General features: G+C 35.5%; 1 protein-coding gene across 1 annotated transcript in view; it reads left to right on the forward strand.

Moving 5' to 3' along the window:
• Positions 1–7175: 7175 nt before the first annotated feature.
• The window catches only part of LOC106754589 (probable acyl-activating enzyme 16, chloroplastic), a 40818-nt gene continuing 28562 nt past the window's right edge, over positions 7176–19431 (forward strand). Inside the window, exons 1-5 of the mRNA XM_014636628.2 lie at positions 7176–7545; positions 7883–8074; positions 8337–8451; positions 8997–9084; positions 17319–17521. Coding sequence (XP_014492114.1) covers positions 7330–7545; positions 7883–8074; positions 8337–8451; positions 8997–9084; positions 17319–17521 — 814 coding nt within the window. The 5' untranslated portion in view covers positions 7176–7329. The remainder of the gene's footprint in view (positions 7546–7882; positions 8075–8336; positions 8452–8996; positions 9085–17318; positions 17522–19431) is intronic.

The raw sequence follows: 19431 nt of genomic DNA on the forward strand, positions 1-19431 counted from the left end.
CATCTTATTATTCTTCTTTCTTGACTCTAGATATTTTTATTTGCCTACCCGGACGAAATTGGGTATTTACACAAATAACGATGTTTTACACCGAAATCAAACTCCATATTCTTTTATTTCTGGCATTGAGCGTCACTATTCACCGCTCAGCGTTACACTATTTACGTGAATAGTGAATAGTACTTTCCGAAATGAATATATTCCACTCTAAACATATGAAACTTGCATTTGTTCTCATTTTAAGGGTTCTTAAGTATGGCAACCCCTTTAGAGACTTCCCATCCAAAGAACTATCAACTAAAACTAAGACTAAAGAAAAGGAAGTAGAATAAAGATTGCTAAAGCTTTTTCCTTACCTAAGTCTTAGATAGATTATTTCTTAACTAAATACATTGTTTTGTAGGACACTAATAAAGATAATAAAGATTGAGATGTATACCTACATATCCTAGGAAGCTGCCAAGCAAGAGGGAACAAAGGAGGCTAAGAAGAGTACAACTAATGCAGTTGGCGCTCAACGCACGCGATGTACCATCTAGCGGCAGCAGGACAAATTTCCCTCTATTTTTGAGCATGTTTTCAATGTTTACCATGTGGAACATGTGACCAGCCGTGACACTTCTCCTGCACACTTCTTCTAGATTCATGCACGTGTTTAATATGCAACTTATGTAGCTTCCCTTGCACGTTTCCAAGCTCCTCTTCATCTATAAAAGAGAGCTTCGATCCATTGTAAAACTTAACTTGAATGACATAAGGAATTGCTGCTGAAATTAGCATATCACCTTTGCTTTGAGTTCAACCTTGTGCTGATTTAGCACCATCATCCTCTAGCTTCCTTCCCTCTTGGAAGGCCTCCTGAGCTAGAGAAACCTCACACACACTCACCAAACCTCCACTGAACCATTTCACAAACACTTGGCATGCACTGCTTTCACCAACATTTCTTCATTCCGCTGGCATTTCTGAATCCAGAAGCCACTTCATTCTTGAGGGTGGAGGTCGCTTGCATCATTTGGCATCAAGAGCCAACACGTCCACGCCTTGCTTCAATAGCTAAGTTGCTAGTTCTTTCATTTTCTACACTTTCGAATTGTGTTGTTCTATATTTGTCACTGTTTGATTGTTTTTCTTGCTTCATTTTGTGTTTGAGTGCATAATTGCTTTCGTTCACTATTCCTTAGTGTTTCTTTATCATTTTAATTGGTGCAATTCATTCATTTTATTTCAATTCCAGCTTTATTTTCAGTTTCGCATTGTCCACTATGATGTGCAATTTTGTTTGCCGTTTTGAACTTTGTCAAGTAATTGATTTTGTTCCAGCTTTAATTCTTTCGGTTTTGATTGTGTCCAATGCATTTGCTAACTCTATGTTCATCATATAAAGCAATGGCATCATGTCCAACTTTGATCATTTGAGATAAAGCAATGCAATCTTTGTTTCCAGTTACAAAAGCTGCATAAAAAAAAATTGATTTCAGTTTGATCTGGTGCAATCTGTTTTTGTCCATATTTTGTGCTTCTAAACCTTTGTGCATGTTTGTTTAACATTGGTAAGCATTACTTAAGGTGTAGCAACTCATATTAATCACAGAATTGCAAAATGAGTGGTTGAGTTCATTAAAATATGGTTTCAAAATTTTTGCATCAAAACTCATTTCTGGTTTAATCATGTCACGTTGTTCTGTCCATATTTATTGATCCTAATGCTTGAGACAAGTTTATTTGATGAATTTAAACATGTTTCAAGTGCTAGAAATCTGAATTCACCACTGAATCTCAAAATCAGTAGTTGAGTTGATCAAAACTCTGGTTTTAAAACTATCACTGTTTTTTATCAAAGTGTATGCACCGTGCTTGTCGTCCTTGCTTGAGTTTAGGTCCTTTAAATTCTGCTAGCTTATATTCTACAACTAGATCTAGTCATTTAGGACTTTCTTCTGCTTTGAATGAACCAACTAGCTTTGCATCCACTGTTTTATCAACTCTACAACAATTTTCAATACATTTTTCTGCATTTTAAGCAACTGCTACTGTCAATTGTTGATTATGTGTATTTTTGTGCTATTTCAACGTTTGTGCACATGCATTTTACCATTTGAAAGTTGTGTGTACTATTCATTGTTCAATTTTGAGCCAATGTGCAAAATCACTTCCTAAACCATCAATTTTGCTTAAATGTGGAAGTTAACTAGTGAATTTCGAGTGCAATGTATTTCTTTGTTGTCTCAGTGCCTAAACACCTTCAAATTGATGATAAAAAGTTGCTCAAAGCATCAATTTATGTTTCCAAACGTCTTTATACAGAATAACCCATTAAACCACCAAATTTTGCTTAAATTTGGAAGTGAAAAATGATTTTCGAGTGCAGTGTGATTCCTTGTTTCAGTGTTTAAACACCTTCAAATTGATGATATAAAGTTGCTTGAAGCATCACTTGAGCTTTAGAAACACTGCCAGTCATTTTTGGGTTTGAAAACACACTTTTGAAGCCACTTTTCTGGTGTAGTAGGCTATTTTGTTGCTTTTTGAAAATTTTCCAATCTTTAAAACTCATTTCTGGATTGGCAAGAGTTGGTATGATGTTTCCAAATGAAATTATATGATCAAAACAATATAAAACATCCATAAAAAGAAAAAGAAAACCAAGCAATCCAGTTTTGAACCCTAAAACCAAAAATTCCAAAAATCTGCACTTCTTTGGGGACTTTCATCAAACAATTTGCAAAATTATCAAACAGTTTACTGCACTACTTTTGGCTTTTCGTTTTTCCTTTTCCTTGCGTGTTTAATCTGATCTAGTGCCTCTCCTAGGTTCCTTTTGTGTGCCTCCATTGATTCAAAACTTAAAATCCTTTGAAATCAACTTGTTTGGACTCCAAATCGTGCCATAAAGTTTCTTACCCGAAATTAAAAATTTGGTGTAGTGCAGAGTTGTTGTGACTGGTTTGGTGTGTAGCAGGGTGCTGTGATGTTTTGGTGAGGCTTCCAAGGTCCAGAATCCTTGCTCAAAGGGTGTAGCATCTTAGGAAGTGGAAGATGTGTTAAATTGGCTACAAGCTTGCAACTCAAAGTGCCACTTTTTCCTTTCTCATACAACAACAATTTTGCAGCAAACACCACACTTTTTTTCTCCCAATTTTGGACCTGCACAACTCTGAGCCAACAGCCACACTTGGCTTTGTTCACTTGTAAGCATATTTTCATGTATTTTTTATTCATTGCATCATGGAACCTTTGCGGTTTATTTGGCTTTTATTTTGCAATTTAAAGTGGCTTGGAAAAATGCTTTTAAGCAATTTCAAGTGCACAATCAAACATTGTAATATCTTAGTTTCCACTTCTTAGTGTGCGAGTGTGTTAAGGGGCTCAAAGTGTCACTTGCACTTTCACTTAGGACCGCATATCATTTTTCATTGGCATTGTTTACTTTACTTTGTTGCTTGACTTTTTTGTTTTAAGTCTCCATGATACATAGGAGCGCGTTTCATTAAATAAACCTTTGTTTCGTTTCTATGTGCATTTCATTTTGCATTCAAAAAGCTTTTGAAAGATTTCTACCTAGAAACTAAGGTAAGAAACAACCAAAAAAACTCTGGCTAAGGAAGGACAAGGTTCTTAAGCTTGTCCATTGTGACTCACCTCTCCTTCCTGGGAGCTATTTGGTTCATTTTACCTCTAGAATCTTTCTAGAAATCTTTCACAAAAATATCTAAAGAGTTTGATGTCTTGTTATAATTCCTATAGGTCTTCTTCTTCATATAGGTCCTCTTGGTCTTCTAGTTTTGATAAGCCAATTGGTTACAAAGACATTAAAAGAGCACTTGACAAAGTTAGAAGGAAGACTTGTTCATTTTATGAATTTGAGAGGATTAAGGATGATTTATATCATCAAGCTAGGCAAAATATTCCATTTTTTGGTGAGGATATTGGTGCATTAACATACCTAGCTTGGGAAAGGGAAATTGATGACATGCATCTGTTCATTGCTAGAAAAAGTAAACCTAAATCCTATTTCTACGTTAGCAATAGTGCATCTTATGTCCTTAGTCTCTACGCATCTAGCTTTGAAGTACATGCAAGAGAGAGGTGGGATGAAAGACAATATCATGTTAGGATAGGTAGAAAGTCTCTCATTCGTGATTGGTATGAATTAAAATCTTTCATTAGAAAAGAGTTTGTGCCTTCCCCTATTAAGAGAAACCTACAATTACTAAGAGCTTACATTGAAGATGGAAAAAAATTTCTTGAAAGCTTAAATGACAATGGTTTTCTTATTAGAGAACTAGAATTTGAGATTAATCTTAAAGTTGAAACTAAAAAGAGATGTTGAGAGACAAAAAGAGGAAATAAGATAAGAAGAAGAGAAGAGAGAGAAGAGAATAAGAGAGAAGAGAAAAAGAGAGAAGAGAGAAAGAAGAAGAGAGACGAGAAAGACAAAGAAGAGAAAAGGAAAAGAGAAGAGAAGTAGAAAAGAAGAAAGAAGAGGACAATAGAGAAAAAGATGAATTGCTACTGATGGCAAATTTAACTCTTCCAAAAATCAAGACACCTAAAAGGGAAGGGTTCTCATTCTTTACTTCTTTTCCAATTCTTGTGCACTCTTCCATTATTATTTTTTCTTTTAAAACAATTGCCATTCCATATTCTTTGCAATACTTTTCAAAAGATGGCAACTCAAATCTTGAATTAATGTTACCCTTGTGTACACAAGTAACTCAAGATAGAAATCAAATAACTTGGGAATATGGAATTCTCCACTTTTCCAAGACTAATTCTCATAAAATCTTTTTCAAAAATACAAGACTTTCCTTTTGTCTTCTTATCTTTGCAAATATCTCATTCATCATACTAATTTTTGCTATTTTTTGTACATATATCTTTGACCCAGGTGGAAAATAAACACTAAAGTTGTGCTTCTTCTTTCTTCCCAATTTGAGGACAAATCATTTTTAAAGAGGGAGGGAATGATGGCAACCCCTTTAGGGACTTTCCATCCAAAGAAGTATCAACTAAAACTAAAACTAAAACTAAAGAAAGGGAAATAGAATAAAGATTGCTAAAGCTTTTTCCTTACCTAAGTCTTAGATAGATTCTTTCTTAACTAAATACATTGTTTTGTAGGACACTAATAAAGATTGAGATGTATACCTACATATCCTAGGAAGCCGCCAAGCAAGAGGGAACAAAGGAGGCTAAGAAGAGTGCAAGTAGTGCAGCTGGCACTCAGCGCACGCGATGTATCCCTCAGCGGCAACGGGACAAATTTCTCTTCTATTTTTTAGCACGTTTTCAATGTTTACCATTGGAACATGTGGCCAACCGTGACACTTCTCCTGCACACTTCTTCTAGATTCATGCACGTGTTTAATATGCAACTTATGTAGCTTCCCTTGCACGTTTCCAAGCTCCTCTTCATCTATAAAAAAAAAAGCATCAATCCATTGTAAAACTTAACTTGAATGACATAAGGAATTGCTGCTGAAATTAGCATAACACCTTTGCTTCGAGTTCAACCTTGTGCTGATTTAACACCATCATCCTCTAGCTTCCTTCCCTCTTGGAAGGCTTCCTGAGCTGGAGAAACCTCACACACACTCACCAAACCTCCACCGAACCATTTCACAAACACTTGGCATGCACTGCTTTCACCAACCATTTCTTCATTCCGCTGCCATTTTTGAATTGAGAAGCCTCTCCATTCTTGAAGGTGGAGGTCGCTTCCATCATTAAGTCCTCTATCTGTGTTCCTTGATCATAACATTCATTCCGTAAAAAATATTGGGTATTACAATGAATACTGTGCAATCAGGAGTAGGTGAAACTCGGTACTAGTCAGAGTACCAGTGGTTACTTGGAGTGACTAGGGATATTAGGAGTGGTGAGAATACTCACTAGTAACCTTCTTGAAGATTACAGTGGAACCCTCTAAGGTGTTAGAGAAAACTGGACGTAGCTCGATAGAGCGAACCAGTGTAAAAACGATCGTGTGCTTATTGCTTTATTCTCTTCAAATGTTTCTCTTACAAATCCTACCGTTGCACTTTATTTTAAATGATATAAAAACTCTTGTTATTCAACGACTCTTTATTAAAAAGGAAGCCTTATCAAAACGTTGCAATAAACATTTCTCAACAATTGAAAATCATTTACTAAAAACAATTCATTGCTTAAACTAATCTTTAAAGTCGAGTGTTTAACAACTTACGTAAACTTTTTAATCTTCGACAAAAGTACTATATTGTCTTCTTTAAGAAAATTTTTTTATAACAGTATTCAATCTTCTTTTAGTGTTTTTCTATATACTTCACAAGTCATAGACCTATCAAACGAAAAATAACTCAACAAAAAGTTACCAAGACCCATCAACAAGAAGCATGGTTGCCAAAATCCATTAACAAGAAGCAAGGAAGTTTAAAATCAAAGGAAATTGAGCAACCATGAGCCTAGCGCCCCTCGCTGCTCGCCCATAGCCCCTTGTTGCTCGTCCAGCTCAGCCCAAACCCTCACGCGCCTAGCTTCAAGTATCCAAAGCTTCTCTAGAGTCTTCTCGCATGATAGGCGCCCAACGTTTAGCACCGTCCGCTTAACGAGATCGTTCCAATGTGAACAAATGTTCTTTTTATCATTCTTCACATAATTGTGTTTGAAACCTGGTATTTCACTTGGCACATGAACTGTGAATAGATAGTGGATCTGAAGTTGAACACATGGTTCACATACGGAGGGATTCTCGTCCCTGTAAAGCCATGCTCATCACTTTTATAACTTTCACTTTTGGATGATACAAGAGAAACTTTTGAGATCACTCCAGTAATCATCTACTTCGAAAATACAAATACATCTTTAATCTTCTAAAATAATATAAAATAATATTCTTCATTGATACATGTCATTAAATGAAATTTCAATACTTTGAACTCACATTAATTTTCCTATAAAAGTATAAAATTCCAACCTCACCTTTTAACATAACATTGATCAATTAAAATATATATTTTAACTTCTCCAACATTTATTTATCACCAATAACAATATATTTTAAGTAAAATTAGATCATTTTAATTTAATATAAGTCTAATAAAAACAAATCAAACATCGTAACTATGTTTTAAGTTGTTGTGTTGTGTGATGCGATACGAATGAGTTGTCCTATTCATGGTCGATACCACCCACCAACCTACCACCGAACAAAGCGGCTCTTAGTAACTGCCAGTTTGACTATTTAGTTTCCCTTCGACATCTACAAAGGAGCCACCATAACTATTTTCTCCTTAACAGTTAATCATTTTCATTCTACAATGTCTTAGGCCACTCATCTGCATTTTTATGGTTCTGTGTTTTCCTTCTCCAGAAAATCACCAAATGGCCATAGTTCCCATCACCTACAGCCACACATGGACCTTCTCTTATCCTCATTATGCATTTCCCCTCTTCCACTCATGCACCAATTTCACCAGGATCAAATTTTCTCCCACAAAGTATGGTGATGGACTCTCCCCCTCTTCACCCCTCTCTCATTTCCGAGTATTTTGCCGATCTGAGGTAATTCTTTGCTACCCTTTTGCTCCAACTTGTTCATTTGGATTCCACTTTTTAAATTGAGCATAAAAAATTCTACTGACATTATCATGCATACATGCAAAAAAGAGAGTTATGAATGTCTTAGAATGTCATTAGTTTAGAGCACTAAACTAATGAAATTGATTCAATCCAATCATCTCTCCCTAAATTGTTCATCCGTTTTTTCATGAGACACATAAAGCATTGGCTGAGATATCTCTAGGGTGTGTCAAACAACTAGAAAAATCAATTTAGCAAGTCTGTTTAGAGAGTGCAAAACATACTATTTTATATTTTTATGATATTCTTGTGCATGTAGAGAGAGACAATTGAGATAAGAAGGGGCGCCCCTTTTCTAGAAAGTTCAACACTTGTTGATAATGGTGGTGTGGCCTCAGATGAGTGGAAAGTAGTTCCAGATATTTGGCGATCTTCTGCGGAGAAATATGGTGACAATGTAGCCTTAGTAGATACGTGTCATCATCCTCCTACAACTATGACGTATAAACAGGTAAATTTGTTCTCTGTTGTTCTGTGCCTCTTGCCAAATTGTTTTAAATTATCATGCATGCTCATAATAAATAAATAGAAAAAGTTCTAAGGAATAAGTATGGTAAATGCAGAAGTTTTGCTTGTTGAAATGTTCATGTGAAGGAAGAATTAGTGAGTCAAATTTTTTTATTTAGAAATTTAGCAGGTGCAGAACATGCCAAACTTGGTGCTGGAGAGCTTAATCATATTCTGATATCTTATGTTCTGCATCAAAATTTCAGGTGGAGCAGGCAATTTTGTATTTTGCAGAAGGCTTGAGAGTTATAGGGGTAAAGCCTGATGAGAAGCTTGCACTTTTTGCGGACAATTCATGTCATTGGCTTGTAGCAGATCAAGGTGCGTTGAAATTTCACTTTTCACTTCCTCCACTTTCAGTGTATTCAGTCTAGGAGGTACCATTTGCACAAATCTTATGTTTACTAATTTACGATTAAGAACAATTAACAACCATACAATATGATTGTACCATTTCAAAAATCACAACAATGAGAGGATCCTTCACACCATTTATCTAAACCAACTCAAGTGTAAATTTTGAGAACTATGTGTAGTCTTTATGAATTCGATGTGAGAAGGAACTTTTACTATAATGTTATGTTTCTTGAAAGTTATCTCCATTCTCTTCACCAATTGTTTTTCTGAAGTTACCTCCATTTAGTGAAAAGAATAATCACATTGCACGTATCGGAGGTGCCGAACTTGGTGACAGATTTACAGTGTTTATATGTTCATATGAGTAGTCGTAGAAGTTCTAAATTAGTTTGAAAAATTTGAGTGTTCTAATACTATAGAAGTGATATTCTGATGTAAACTGTTTCACATTACTACTATGTCTGCGATATTGTGCTTTTTATCATATCAAAGTTATATTTTTAATCTAGGTATGATGGCAAGTGGAGCAATAAATGTGGTAAGAGGCTCAAGGTCATCTGTTGCAGAACTTTTGCAAATATACAACCACTCTGAAAGGTTTGTCTCTGATAGAAACCAACAATAACTGAATATCAAAATTGTATTATTCAGAATATTATGCAGTAAAAAAGATTATTGAGCTAAAAGCTCTACCGCCACAAGGAAAAACCTGAGTACTAGACTCCTCCAGAGGATTACTCTCCTCCTAACCAACTCACAACTTTCTCTCGATACCCCCTTCCACATTCTCCCTTCTCTCTCCTATAACAAAATTCCTCCCTCCGTCGATTCTTGACACGTCATTCCTCATCCTAACTAACTTCTCACTAATTCTTTTCCTAACCCCACTTTCTTTCTTCTTACATAAACATTCCATATTTTGGGCCTATCTATCCCTTCTATATTTTTTTCTTGCTGAGTAACAAGCCCATATGCACTTCTCATCTTATGATCCTTATTAGGAGACCTATCATTACTCCCTCCTGAAACAATAGCCTTGTCCTCAAGGCTAAAAGAAAGAGATTGACTCTGTAGTGGCACCTCATCTTCCCAAGTTGTCTCTTCCTCTATTCTTCCCTTCCATTTCACCAGCCATTGTGTTAAGTGCATTAATGTAGGTGGTGTTCTCCCATAAACGATTTCGAAAGGTGTCTTTCCAGTCGATCCATGAAAGGTAGTATTATACCATAATTTTGTCCAAGGTAACCAATATGACAAATTCTTGGGCTGTTTCGACACAAAACATCATAAATAAGCTTCTAAACATTGGTTTACCACTTCTATTTGACCATCGGTATAAGAAGAACTCATTTTCAGAGTTGTTCCCTATAACTGAAATAATTCAATTTCCTTAGCAAGCAATTCAGCAATCTTCCTTGTAGTGTAAGGATCTTTCAGCAAAATTAAGTGACCATATTTAGACAACCCATCCACCACTACAAATATAGCTTCAAACCCATTCGATTTTGGTAAACCCGTAATGAAGTCTAAAGAAATATCTTCCCAAATTCGATCCAGAATAGGCAAGGGCTGAAGTAATCCTATTGGAGACATTGCTTCATATTTTTTCAATTTCTGACTTGTAATTCTAGATATTTGTCTTGCCAAAGAAAACATAGAGTCATCTCTTCCCAATCAAAAGTCACCTTCCCAAATCTTCGCAACCACGAAACTCCCAAAATCATGTCTATGTATTCCAACTCCAACACATATGGCTCTAACGTAGCAGAGAATTCTCCTAGTTGAACGTCCAACTTCTCACATTTCCCCATAGTAGATACCTGGTGCCCATATCCTAGACGCACCCCAATCAATTTTCTTTTGTCCACTTTCAACTCCAGAGCAGCCATTACATGAGGAGAGATGAAATTTTGACTAGCCCCACTATCAATCAGCATTCTCAGGGTTACTCCATTGAGACGACCCTTTATGCACAAAGTTGAAGGGCGATTCCAACCATCCCACGACACTTCAACCTCTGCGAACAACTCCATAGAACCATACTCCAAGGTAGGTGTGAAGACTCCGACAAGTGTCCCAAATCGTATCAAGTAATAATAATGGTAAGAACAATATCGTTTCCCAAGAGACACATGACAGTAAACAGTTGTGATATTTCTTAACTAATCAAGACTTTGATGTACAAATTTTAGGTTTTAAATGCAATACAGAAAAAGTAAATATGTATGCAGTGTGATCAATTGAACAGAAGCACAAAGGTGAACGAATGATATTGAAAATATGAGATGAATATGTTGTTGGGGTTTAAAGACTTAAGAAAGGATGAGAAAAGAAACAAGATAAGAGTAAGGTCCACCGCTCAACACCAATTTTAGCACTGAGCGCCAGCTTTGAGGAGGAAGCCACTATTTCTCGCCTAAGCGGCGACGCTGAGTGTCCTGCGATTCTAGAGACCCAGCGTTGAGTGCTAGGTTCCACCGCTGAGCGGTCAAATGGGCGTTGAGAGCCCTTCTTCACTTCCATCCTTCAATTCTCATCAAATCCTACCAAAACAATGTGAAACAAGCTTAATATCTCTAAAAACCACTTTTGACTCTCTTGTGACTAAACTAAGTGTTTTGCATGATTCTAAGCTCATTCTAAGCCGTAAAGGGTGTGTTTTGATATCAAATTTAAGTATAAAAATAACGGTTTTCAGACGGTTATCAAGAAGCATCTTTCTTGTGCACATAATGATTAGCAAATGTAAGCGCAAAAAATCTCCTGTTTGAATCTCGTTCAAGAAAGATCACCACCGTCTTCTTGGAGAATTCTTGGAGCTAAGAGAAATCTGAAACATAAATGAAAATTATCAGTTCATCAAAAGTCTTCTAAACAAACCTGTGTTCAGCCTATTTATAGATTTCTGTTATATAGTCAGATTCTCAGTCGAATACACTACTAATTCAGTCGACTGTATTATGACAGTTATAACAGATCAGTCAACCAAGTAGCTTATAGTCAACCAAAAACAAAACACATTTAATATAGTTGACCAAGTCATCAATGCTCAACTAACTTTCAAAAATATAGTCGTTAGAGTGCAAAATCTCCATAGAATGAGAGGCACATCTCCATTTTCCTCCATCTCCATTATGACAAAATCTACTGGAAATAAAAGTTTGTCAACCTTCACCAGCACATCTTCAACCACCCCATAAGGATATTTAAGAGACCTGTCCGCCAATTGAAGCGTCATTCTAGTAGGCTTGAGTTCCAAGCCTTCAATCCTTTTGAACATAGAAAGCGACATTAAATTAATGCTAGCTCCCAAATCAATCAATGCTCTTCCAACTTCCAAATCTCCTATGGTACACGAAATGGTGAAGCTTCCTGGATCTTTAAACTTAGGAGGTAATAATTTTTGTATGGTTGCACTACAATTTCCTTACACTTCAATGGTCTCCATTTCAATGTCCCTTCACCAATTGTATCAATGTTGGTTTCACCTCCATATTTGTAGCATTGACCCTCAAACTTGCAATTCTATTAAAGTGGCGAGGGCCAACAACAGTTGTGTAATCCGCTAGAGTGCGTCTACCATTATTTTGTCCAGCCATTTTCTCAGTACTCTGGTTAGATTCTTGTGGTGAGGGTTGCAAAAGTATCACCAGAGGAGGGAATAATTCTCTAGATGTTCGGATCCTCCTCCTTCTTTTACTTTCGTCTAGTCCTTCAAGAATAGGTTCTGAGTTTTTATTGCTCCTAGTACGAATTATATCCTACATACACAAGAAAACAAAACCCTAGAAAATAATTGTTAGCACAAAACAAAAACAGAAATAAAATAGAAAAATCAAGTCAAAGTTAATCAATAATCACACGAATAAAATAGTTAAACCACGAGTCCCCAACAACGGCGCCAAAAACTTGTTAATACTCTGGCAAGTGTACCGAATTGTATCAAGTAATATAATTGATAAGACCAAGTATCATTTTCCCATAGAGATTCATGGCCTAAACAGTCATGTGATTTATTGATTATTTAAGACTCGAGAACAAAAATATTTGGTTTTGTAATGCAGAAAATAAACATGAATGCAAGTGTTGATCAACTGACTAAAAGAGTGCACAGGTGAATGGATGATAAAATATGAGATGATTATGTTGTTGGGGTTTTCGACTTATCCTATCCACTCTCATGTATTTATGAATTCGTCTTCTTCATTAATGTTAATGTCACTCTATAAAATACCTAAAACCCGATGTCTTGGTGAAGAAGACCTATCCTTAATTACGAGTTCATACAATCCTTCGAATCCCTAATAATTAATTCTGAAGAACAAGAGTGTATATGCAACCAACCCTCATATTCCTATGTCTAGGTAATACTACCTTTGGGAGAATTTCTCCAGTTCTAGATTTCCCTGTATGTGTCCATATCGACAAAATCAATGATCATGCAATTGAATGACTTAAACAACACATGCATAGAGTATAAAGGAAAAACCTTAACAATTATTGAAGTAAAGCGTATATAATATAAATTAATTCAATACCTGAGAGTTTCAAATGATTACATTGTTTTCCCTACAACAATGAAAGTTTAGTTCACTATAGACATGGTGAAAGTAGATTAAAATATGGAAAAAAAATGAAAGATAGAACCCTAAAAGTTTCCGCATCCAAAATCCACCTCTGAGGGGTGAAAAGAGTGTTTCTGAGCCTCTTTATGTCAAAAGATAGACCCTCTAGGTCGTCCAAACCCTTATATAGTTTATGAAAAAATAGCAGAAAACAAGCCCAAGCCCACGTCGTCGGCGCTCAGCGTTACAAAGGGCATTCAACGGTAGGTGCAGCACTTAAATGGCGCTCAGCGGTGGCACTCAGGCGCGAGACAAGAGAAATTGACGCTCAGCGGTGGCGCTCAGGCGTGAGACAGAAGAATTTGACGCTTAGCGGTGGCGCTCATGCGCGAGACAAAAGATTTTGGCGCTCAGCGACCAAAAAGGGCGCTCAAGGCCATATGTGATTCTTCTTTGTGCTACTTTTCCAGCTTTTCCTGAATCCAAATCCTTGCTACTTCAACTTCTTCATCCAATTCATCTCAATTCCTATCAAAACAAGGAAAAACAAGCATAAAACCCATAATACCACCTTCAACTCTCTTATTCTCAAAACTTAAGCAAAAGAAAATGATTTCAAGCTAGTTTCTAAATCATTAAGGGTGGTTTTAGTATCAAAATTAAGTATAAAATAATGGTGTTTTCAACCGTTATCAGGTGCCCAAGGGCGAAACGGTACTCGAGAACTAGCGCTCAGCGCACTAGAAAGGACGCCCAAGCGTGAGCCAGTGGCTTTGAGCGCTGAAGGCCTCAGAAAGGGCAGCCAGGTGTGAAACAGTGGCTTCTGGCACTGAGGGCCCCAAGAAAGGGAGCTCAGGCGTCCTATGATCTTCCTTTCTAATGCTTTTTCAGTTCTTTCTGAGTTCCAACTCCTTGGTACTTCAACTCCTCTTTCAAATCATCCAAATTTCCTACAAAATCAAGGGAATTAGTGATAAAATCTTAAAGTTCAACCTCAACTTTCTTATTCACACAAATAAAGCAAAATCATGAGTTCAAGCCAGTTTCTAAGTCAAAAAAGGTTCATTTAGCATCAAATTTAAGTCATTAATAATGGTAATTTCAACCGTTATCACAACCCCGAACTTAGAACTTTGCTTGTCCTCAAGAAAAACAAAATGTAACTTGGCTTTAAAATCATTTCAATGGTTCAACATGTCACAAAACATTTTCTTCCAGGACAAGTAATCACTTATATCAGCTTATCATACAAAATATCAGTCAAGATATCCCGATGCCTTAGCCAATCAAGCTCACTGTGGTGCTCACACACTCATATAACATTCAAAAGATTCAAACATTATTACTGATCAACAACCAAGAAAAGATGCTATCATAGAATGCATGGAACTATTCCTCACCAAGAAAAGTGTTTCACTCAAGCTCAAAGGTGTATAGTGAGGTGTAGGTGACTCATTCACTACTATCACAATGTCACATAAATCAACTTTGCCTTTCATTTAAACACCATCAAACACACTCACAAACAAGTTATCATCACAAGGTCTTTTCTAGGCTTGTAGCGTGGTTGGGCTAAGAAGAAAAATTGTTTTTTCTGGACAACAAAATCCTTGAGTTAAGAGAGTGAACAATTCATAATTTCGTCATTTAAACACCAACTCTCTCTCCCCTTTTCAATTGAGAAACCCTTTTCACTTAACCCCAATTTCCCATATATTGAGCTTTTTCTTTCTTTTTCTACTTTTCTTTTTCTTTTTCAATCAATTTCATTATTCAACTCAATGAATTTTCTTTTTCATTTTCACAATTTTGCAAATTCCCCCAACAACCCCAAACTTGAACCTTTCTCCAAACAATATGAATATACTCACTATTAACTCAAGGTAAAGATTTCAAAAAGGATTTTTTTTCACATATTCAGGCTTAAGGTTCAAAGGGTAGAACAAACATTGTTCTTTTTGTTGGGCTAAAAATAATGCATAGGCTTATATGGGAAAAACTTAGGCAAACTGTTATCAACCCTTATCAGGCGCCCAAGCGTGAAACGATACTCGATAATTGGCGCTCAACGCCCCAGAAAGGTCGCCCAGGCGTGAGCTAGTGGCTTTCAATGTTGAGGGCCTTAGAAAGGGCAGCCAGGTGTGAAACAATGGCTTCTAGCGTTAAGGGCCCCAGAAAAGGGCTCTCAAGCGTCCCATGATCCTCCTTTCTAATGCTTTTTCAGTTCTTTCTGAGTTCCAACTCCTTGGTACTTCAACTCCTCTTTCAAATCATCCAAATTTCTACAAAATCAAGGGAATTAATGATAAAATCATAAAGTTCAACCTCAACTCTCTTATCCATACAAATAAAGCAAAATCATGAGTTCAAGCCAGTTTCTAAGTTAAAAAGGGTTTATTTAGCATGAAATTTAAGCAATAGATAACGGTAATTTCAACTGTTATCAGTAGGGTCATCTTCCTCTTCTCGCATCTCACTCTCGATAACCTCCCCCGCTTCATTTACTGTTTCGTCGTCAACTAACACCACCATTCTCAATTGTCGCTTCGTACATCAATGCAAGAGGTAGTATTTTTTGCCGCATCTAAAACAAAGCCCCTGAGTTTTCCTTTTCATCAATTCAGAATAAGGCAAATGCTTCGTGCCACGATTCCGATTGGCAGCCGAAGAACAATCACCGGAAATGCGATTGCTTTGTTGTGTCACTAAGCGTGACTCGTGAGGGCTTGAACTCCCTACCTATAAGGGTTTAGTTTGTGTGCTCTGGCTTGAGCCTAACCCAACTCCTAATCTCCCTAAATTTGGGCCTTGACCCGACCCAGATCCAAACTTCTCTCCCTGACTCGTATCCCAATCTCGATTGTTTTTCCAACCTCGTACTCCTCCTCCACGCTGAAATCCTTCTCTTTGCAATTCTGCTTCCACATCTCAAGCCAAGCGCATGACTTGGAGACGATTCACCAAGTTGAAGGTGTGAACCCTCCGCCGAATCTCCGATCGCAATCCTCCAATAAAATAGCCCAAATATTGCTCCTCTGGTAAACAAGATACTTGAGACGAGATGTACTCAAACTCCGCCAGGTACTCATCTACGCTACCTGTCTATGACAAATCTTTCAACTCCTTGAAAGGATTATTGCTAGTACACCCACCATAACGACCGATCAACTCCCTTTTCAACTTGGTCCACGACAACCCCACTTCTGCTTCTTGTAGAAGATTGAACCAATGAATGGTTGCACCTTCCATACTCGATTTGACTAATCAAACCTTCACCTTTGTTGAGCCTTGTACTTCAAAATGTGTCTCTACCCTCGTAATCCATCCCACAAGGTCAGTACCATCAAATGATGGCAATTCCACCTTCTTTACTGCCATCCTATACTTTGCCTTGAATCCATATCTGAAAATGGAGATTCTCGACGATATCCCACTTTCTCGCTACGCAACTTAGTAAACTCTTCCAACATTAATCGGCGAAATTCTCCCAACGTCTCTCATACTAACACTTCCGTCGCCAACAATCTTTCCTCGAATGCTTCAACTCGGTTGGACATTTTATGTGGCATGGACAACAATGCTAGCTCTTCTTGGTATTCGACACGTCGGTCGAATGATAAAAACCAAACAATAATTGAATATCAAAGTTGTGTATTATTCAGAGTATTATGGAGTAAAAAAGATTATTGAGCTGAAAGCTCTACAGCCACAAGGAAAAACCTTCAGAGAATTACTCTCTTCTTAACCAACTCACAACCTCCTCTCGATACTCCCGTCCACATTCTCGCTTCTTTCTCCTATAACAGAATTCCTCCCTCCCTGGATTCTTGAAACCTCCACATTCTCCCTTCTTTCTCTTATAACAGAATTCCTCCCTCCCTGGATTCTTGACACGTCATTCCCTATCCTAACTAACTTCTCACTAATTCTTTTCCTAACCCCAATTCTTTCTTCTTACATAAACATTCCATATATTGGCCCTATTTATCTCTTCTATAATTTTTCCTTGCTAAGTTACAGGACCATATGCACTTCTCATCTTATGATCCTTATTAGGAGTCCTATCAGTCTCATCTTCGATAATCTGATTATGTTACTTCAGGCTTATCTTTGCACATTCACATTTTGTGATTGATTGTGTTCTATTAAAAAAAGGTCATAAATGAATTGTTCTAAACAATATTACTACTGGTTTCCACGTTTTTTTAAGTGCTCATTTTTCAATCTGAATTGTTAAGACTTTGTGCATATGGTATTGTTATTCAGCGTTGCACTAGTGGTGGATAACCCCGAAATGTTCAACCGGGTTGCAAACACATTCTATTCAAGCACTACCATGAGGTTTATTATTTTGCTTTGGGGAGAAAAATCGGAGCTGGTTGATCAAGAAAACAAGCACGTGCCAGTGTTTACTTTCACAGAAGTCATAGATTTGGGACGAGAGAGTGGCAGGCCATTATCTAAGGCTGGTATGTTAACTCACTTTCTCTCATAATGTTACTCACCCAAGGTTGACTCAAATATATAAAAATAAGATTAAATATATTTCTAGATTCTAAATATGAAACTGAATTTATTTATTTCTTAAACTATATTATAATTTAGTCTTTAAATTTTAAAAAGATAATAAATATAATTTTTTTAATCAAAGATATTAATTTTTCTTAAATATTAAATCACATTGTAGATTCACATTTGAATTGGAATTTATAAAATAATATAAACACTCAAACGTTAATATAAAATGTCAATTAATATGTCAAAATTTAACTTAGGATGAAAAAAATTATATTTATTTTTAAAGTTTGAGACATTATAAAATTTTAATTTCAAGTTAAAATTTAAGGATTAAAAATATGTTTATTTCTAAAAATAATGAATAGAATAAAATTTAAAATAAAAGTTGAGAATTATATTACCGATTGCATGAAGGAGTGAAGATTCAGGTTGTCATGAATAATATTATATTATATTATCTCTGTTTCTTGTGTAAAATATCTAGCTTAATATTGTGGTAGGAAAAGAAACTTATATATTCTATCTTTTCTTTTACAAACTCAGGTTACTTATAATTATACTGTCATTTGAGGTAAATAGTCATATTTAATAATCACATGAATGATTCATTAAAATGAAAACATAGACCAAATCAAACTGATAATAAAAATACAGTAAAACATTTAAACTGATATCCATAAAAAAAAACCTTTAAACTAATATTAATGAAAAAAAAAGGGAACCACTCAAAATCTAATCTTCTATCAACTTCAAAATTTGCAATCCTTAGATATTCTTAATGTCTAAAATACTGTTAAAAAGTGTAATTATATAAAAATAATAATTACAATCATTTTACATCACAACCTTATCACAACAAGTTTTCTTAATCAAAATGAAGAAAACGTTTGGCAGGGAACTTGAAAACAACATTTTTCACAAGTTATAAAGACTAAAGCATCATTCTTAATTTGAGAGATAAAAATCAAATTTAACAAAACTTTACGGATTAAAATCATATTCAAATTTTTAGCTCTCTGTTTTGTTTTAACATCGATTAGACAAAGAAAAAAATGTTATTCATAAGTGTATATGATTTTTTATTTATTAATTTTATTATTTTTCACAATATTTTTAACTTAGTAGTATTGGTTGACATAACAAATAGTTCATATTTTTAACCTAATGATCTAAAGTTTGAATCTTGCTTGTGTGACTTCGAGTATTAAATAAATCATATACGAGAATAAAGATGCTCACAAATATTAGTAATTTCATTTCCGCGGAAAAACAAATATCATACTAATCATAATTACAAAAAATGTAAATTATAAAAAACATTTATTTCTAAAAATTACTTTAGCAGTAAATAAAACAAAGGAGGGATATGTGAAGGAGAAAAGAAGAAAAGTAGAAATATAAAATATAGAGAGAGGGGATACGGGCCAAATAATAAGAGGCAAAAAAAAAAATTATGAGAAAGTTACGTAATTTTTTTTATCACTCCTTTAATATTATTTTTAAAAATAGACTATAGTCGGTATTTTTTTTTATCTCGTAATTTTTATATTTAAACTATAATATGATATGTGATTATAAATGTTAATAATATCTTAATTATGTTTTCTTTAATGTGACTAATTGATAATGCTATCATTGACGCGGTCAAATTAATACTACTAAACTATAACAACTTCACTGTTGCTAAGATAGTAGTCAACAAAATAAAAAGGATAAATTCAACCTAAGTTCTCTCCCAACGAACACTGAATTGATTCTTAACAAGTTTTTATAAAAGCTATACAAAAGAGTTAATAAAATAATAAAGAAGCTAAAGATAAAGAAAAAATTAAAGAACAATGATAAAGAAAATAGGTTAATT

The sequence above is a fragment of the Vigna radiata genome, unplaced genomic scaffold (assembly GCF_000741045.1).
Source record: "Vigna radiata var. radiata cultivar VC1973A unplaced genomic scaffold, Vradiata_ver6 scaffold_442, whole genome shotgun sequence".
Lineage (NCBI taxonomy): Eukaryota > Viridiplantae > Streptophyta > Magnoliopsida > Fabales > Fabaceae > Vigna > Vigna radiata.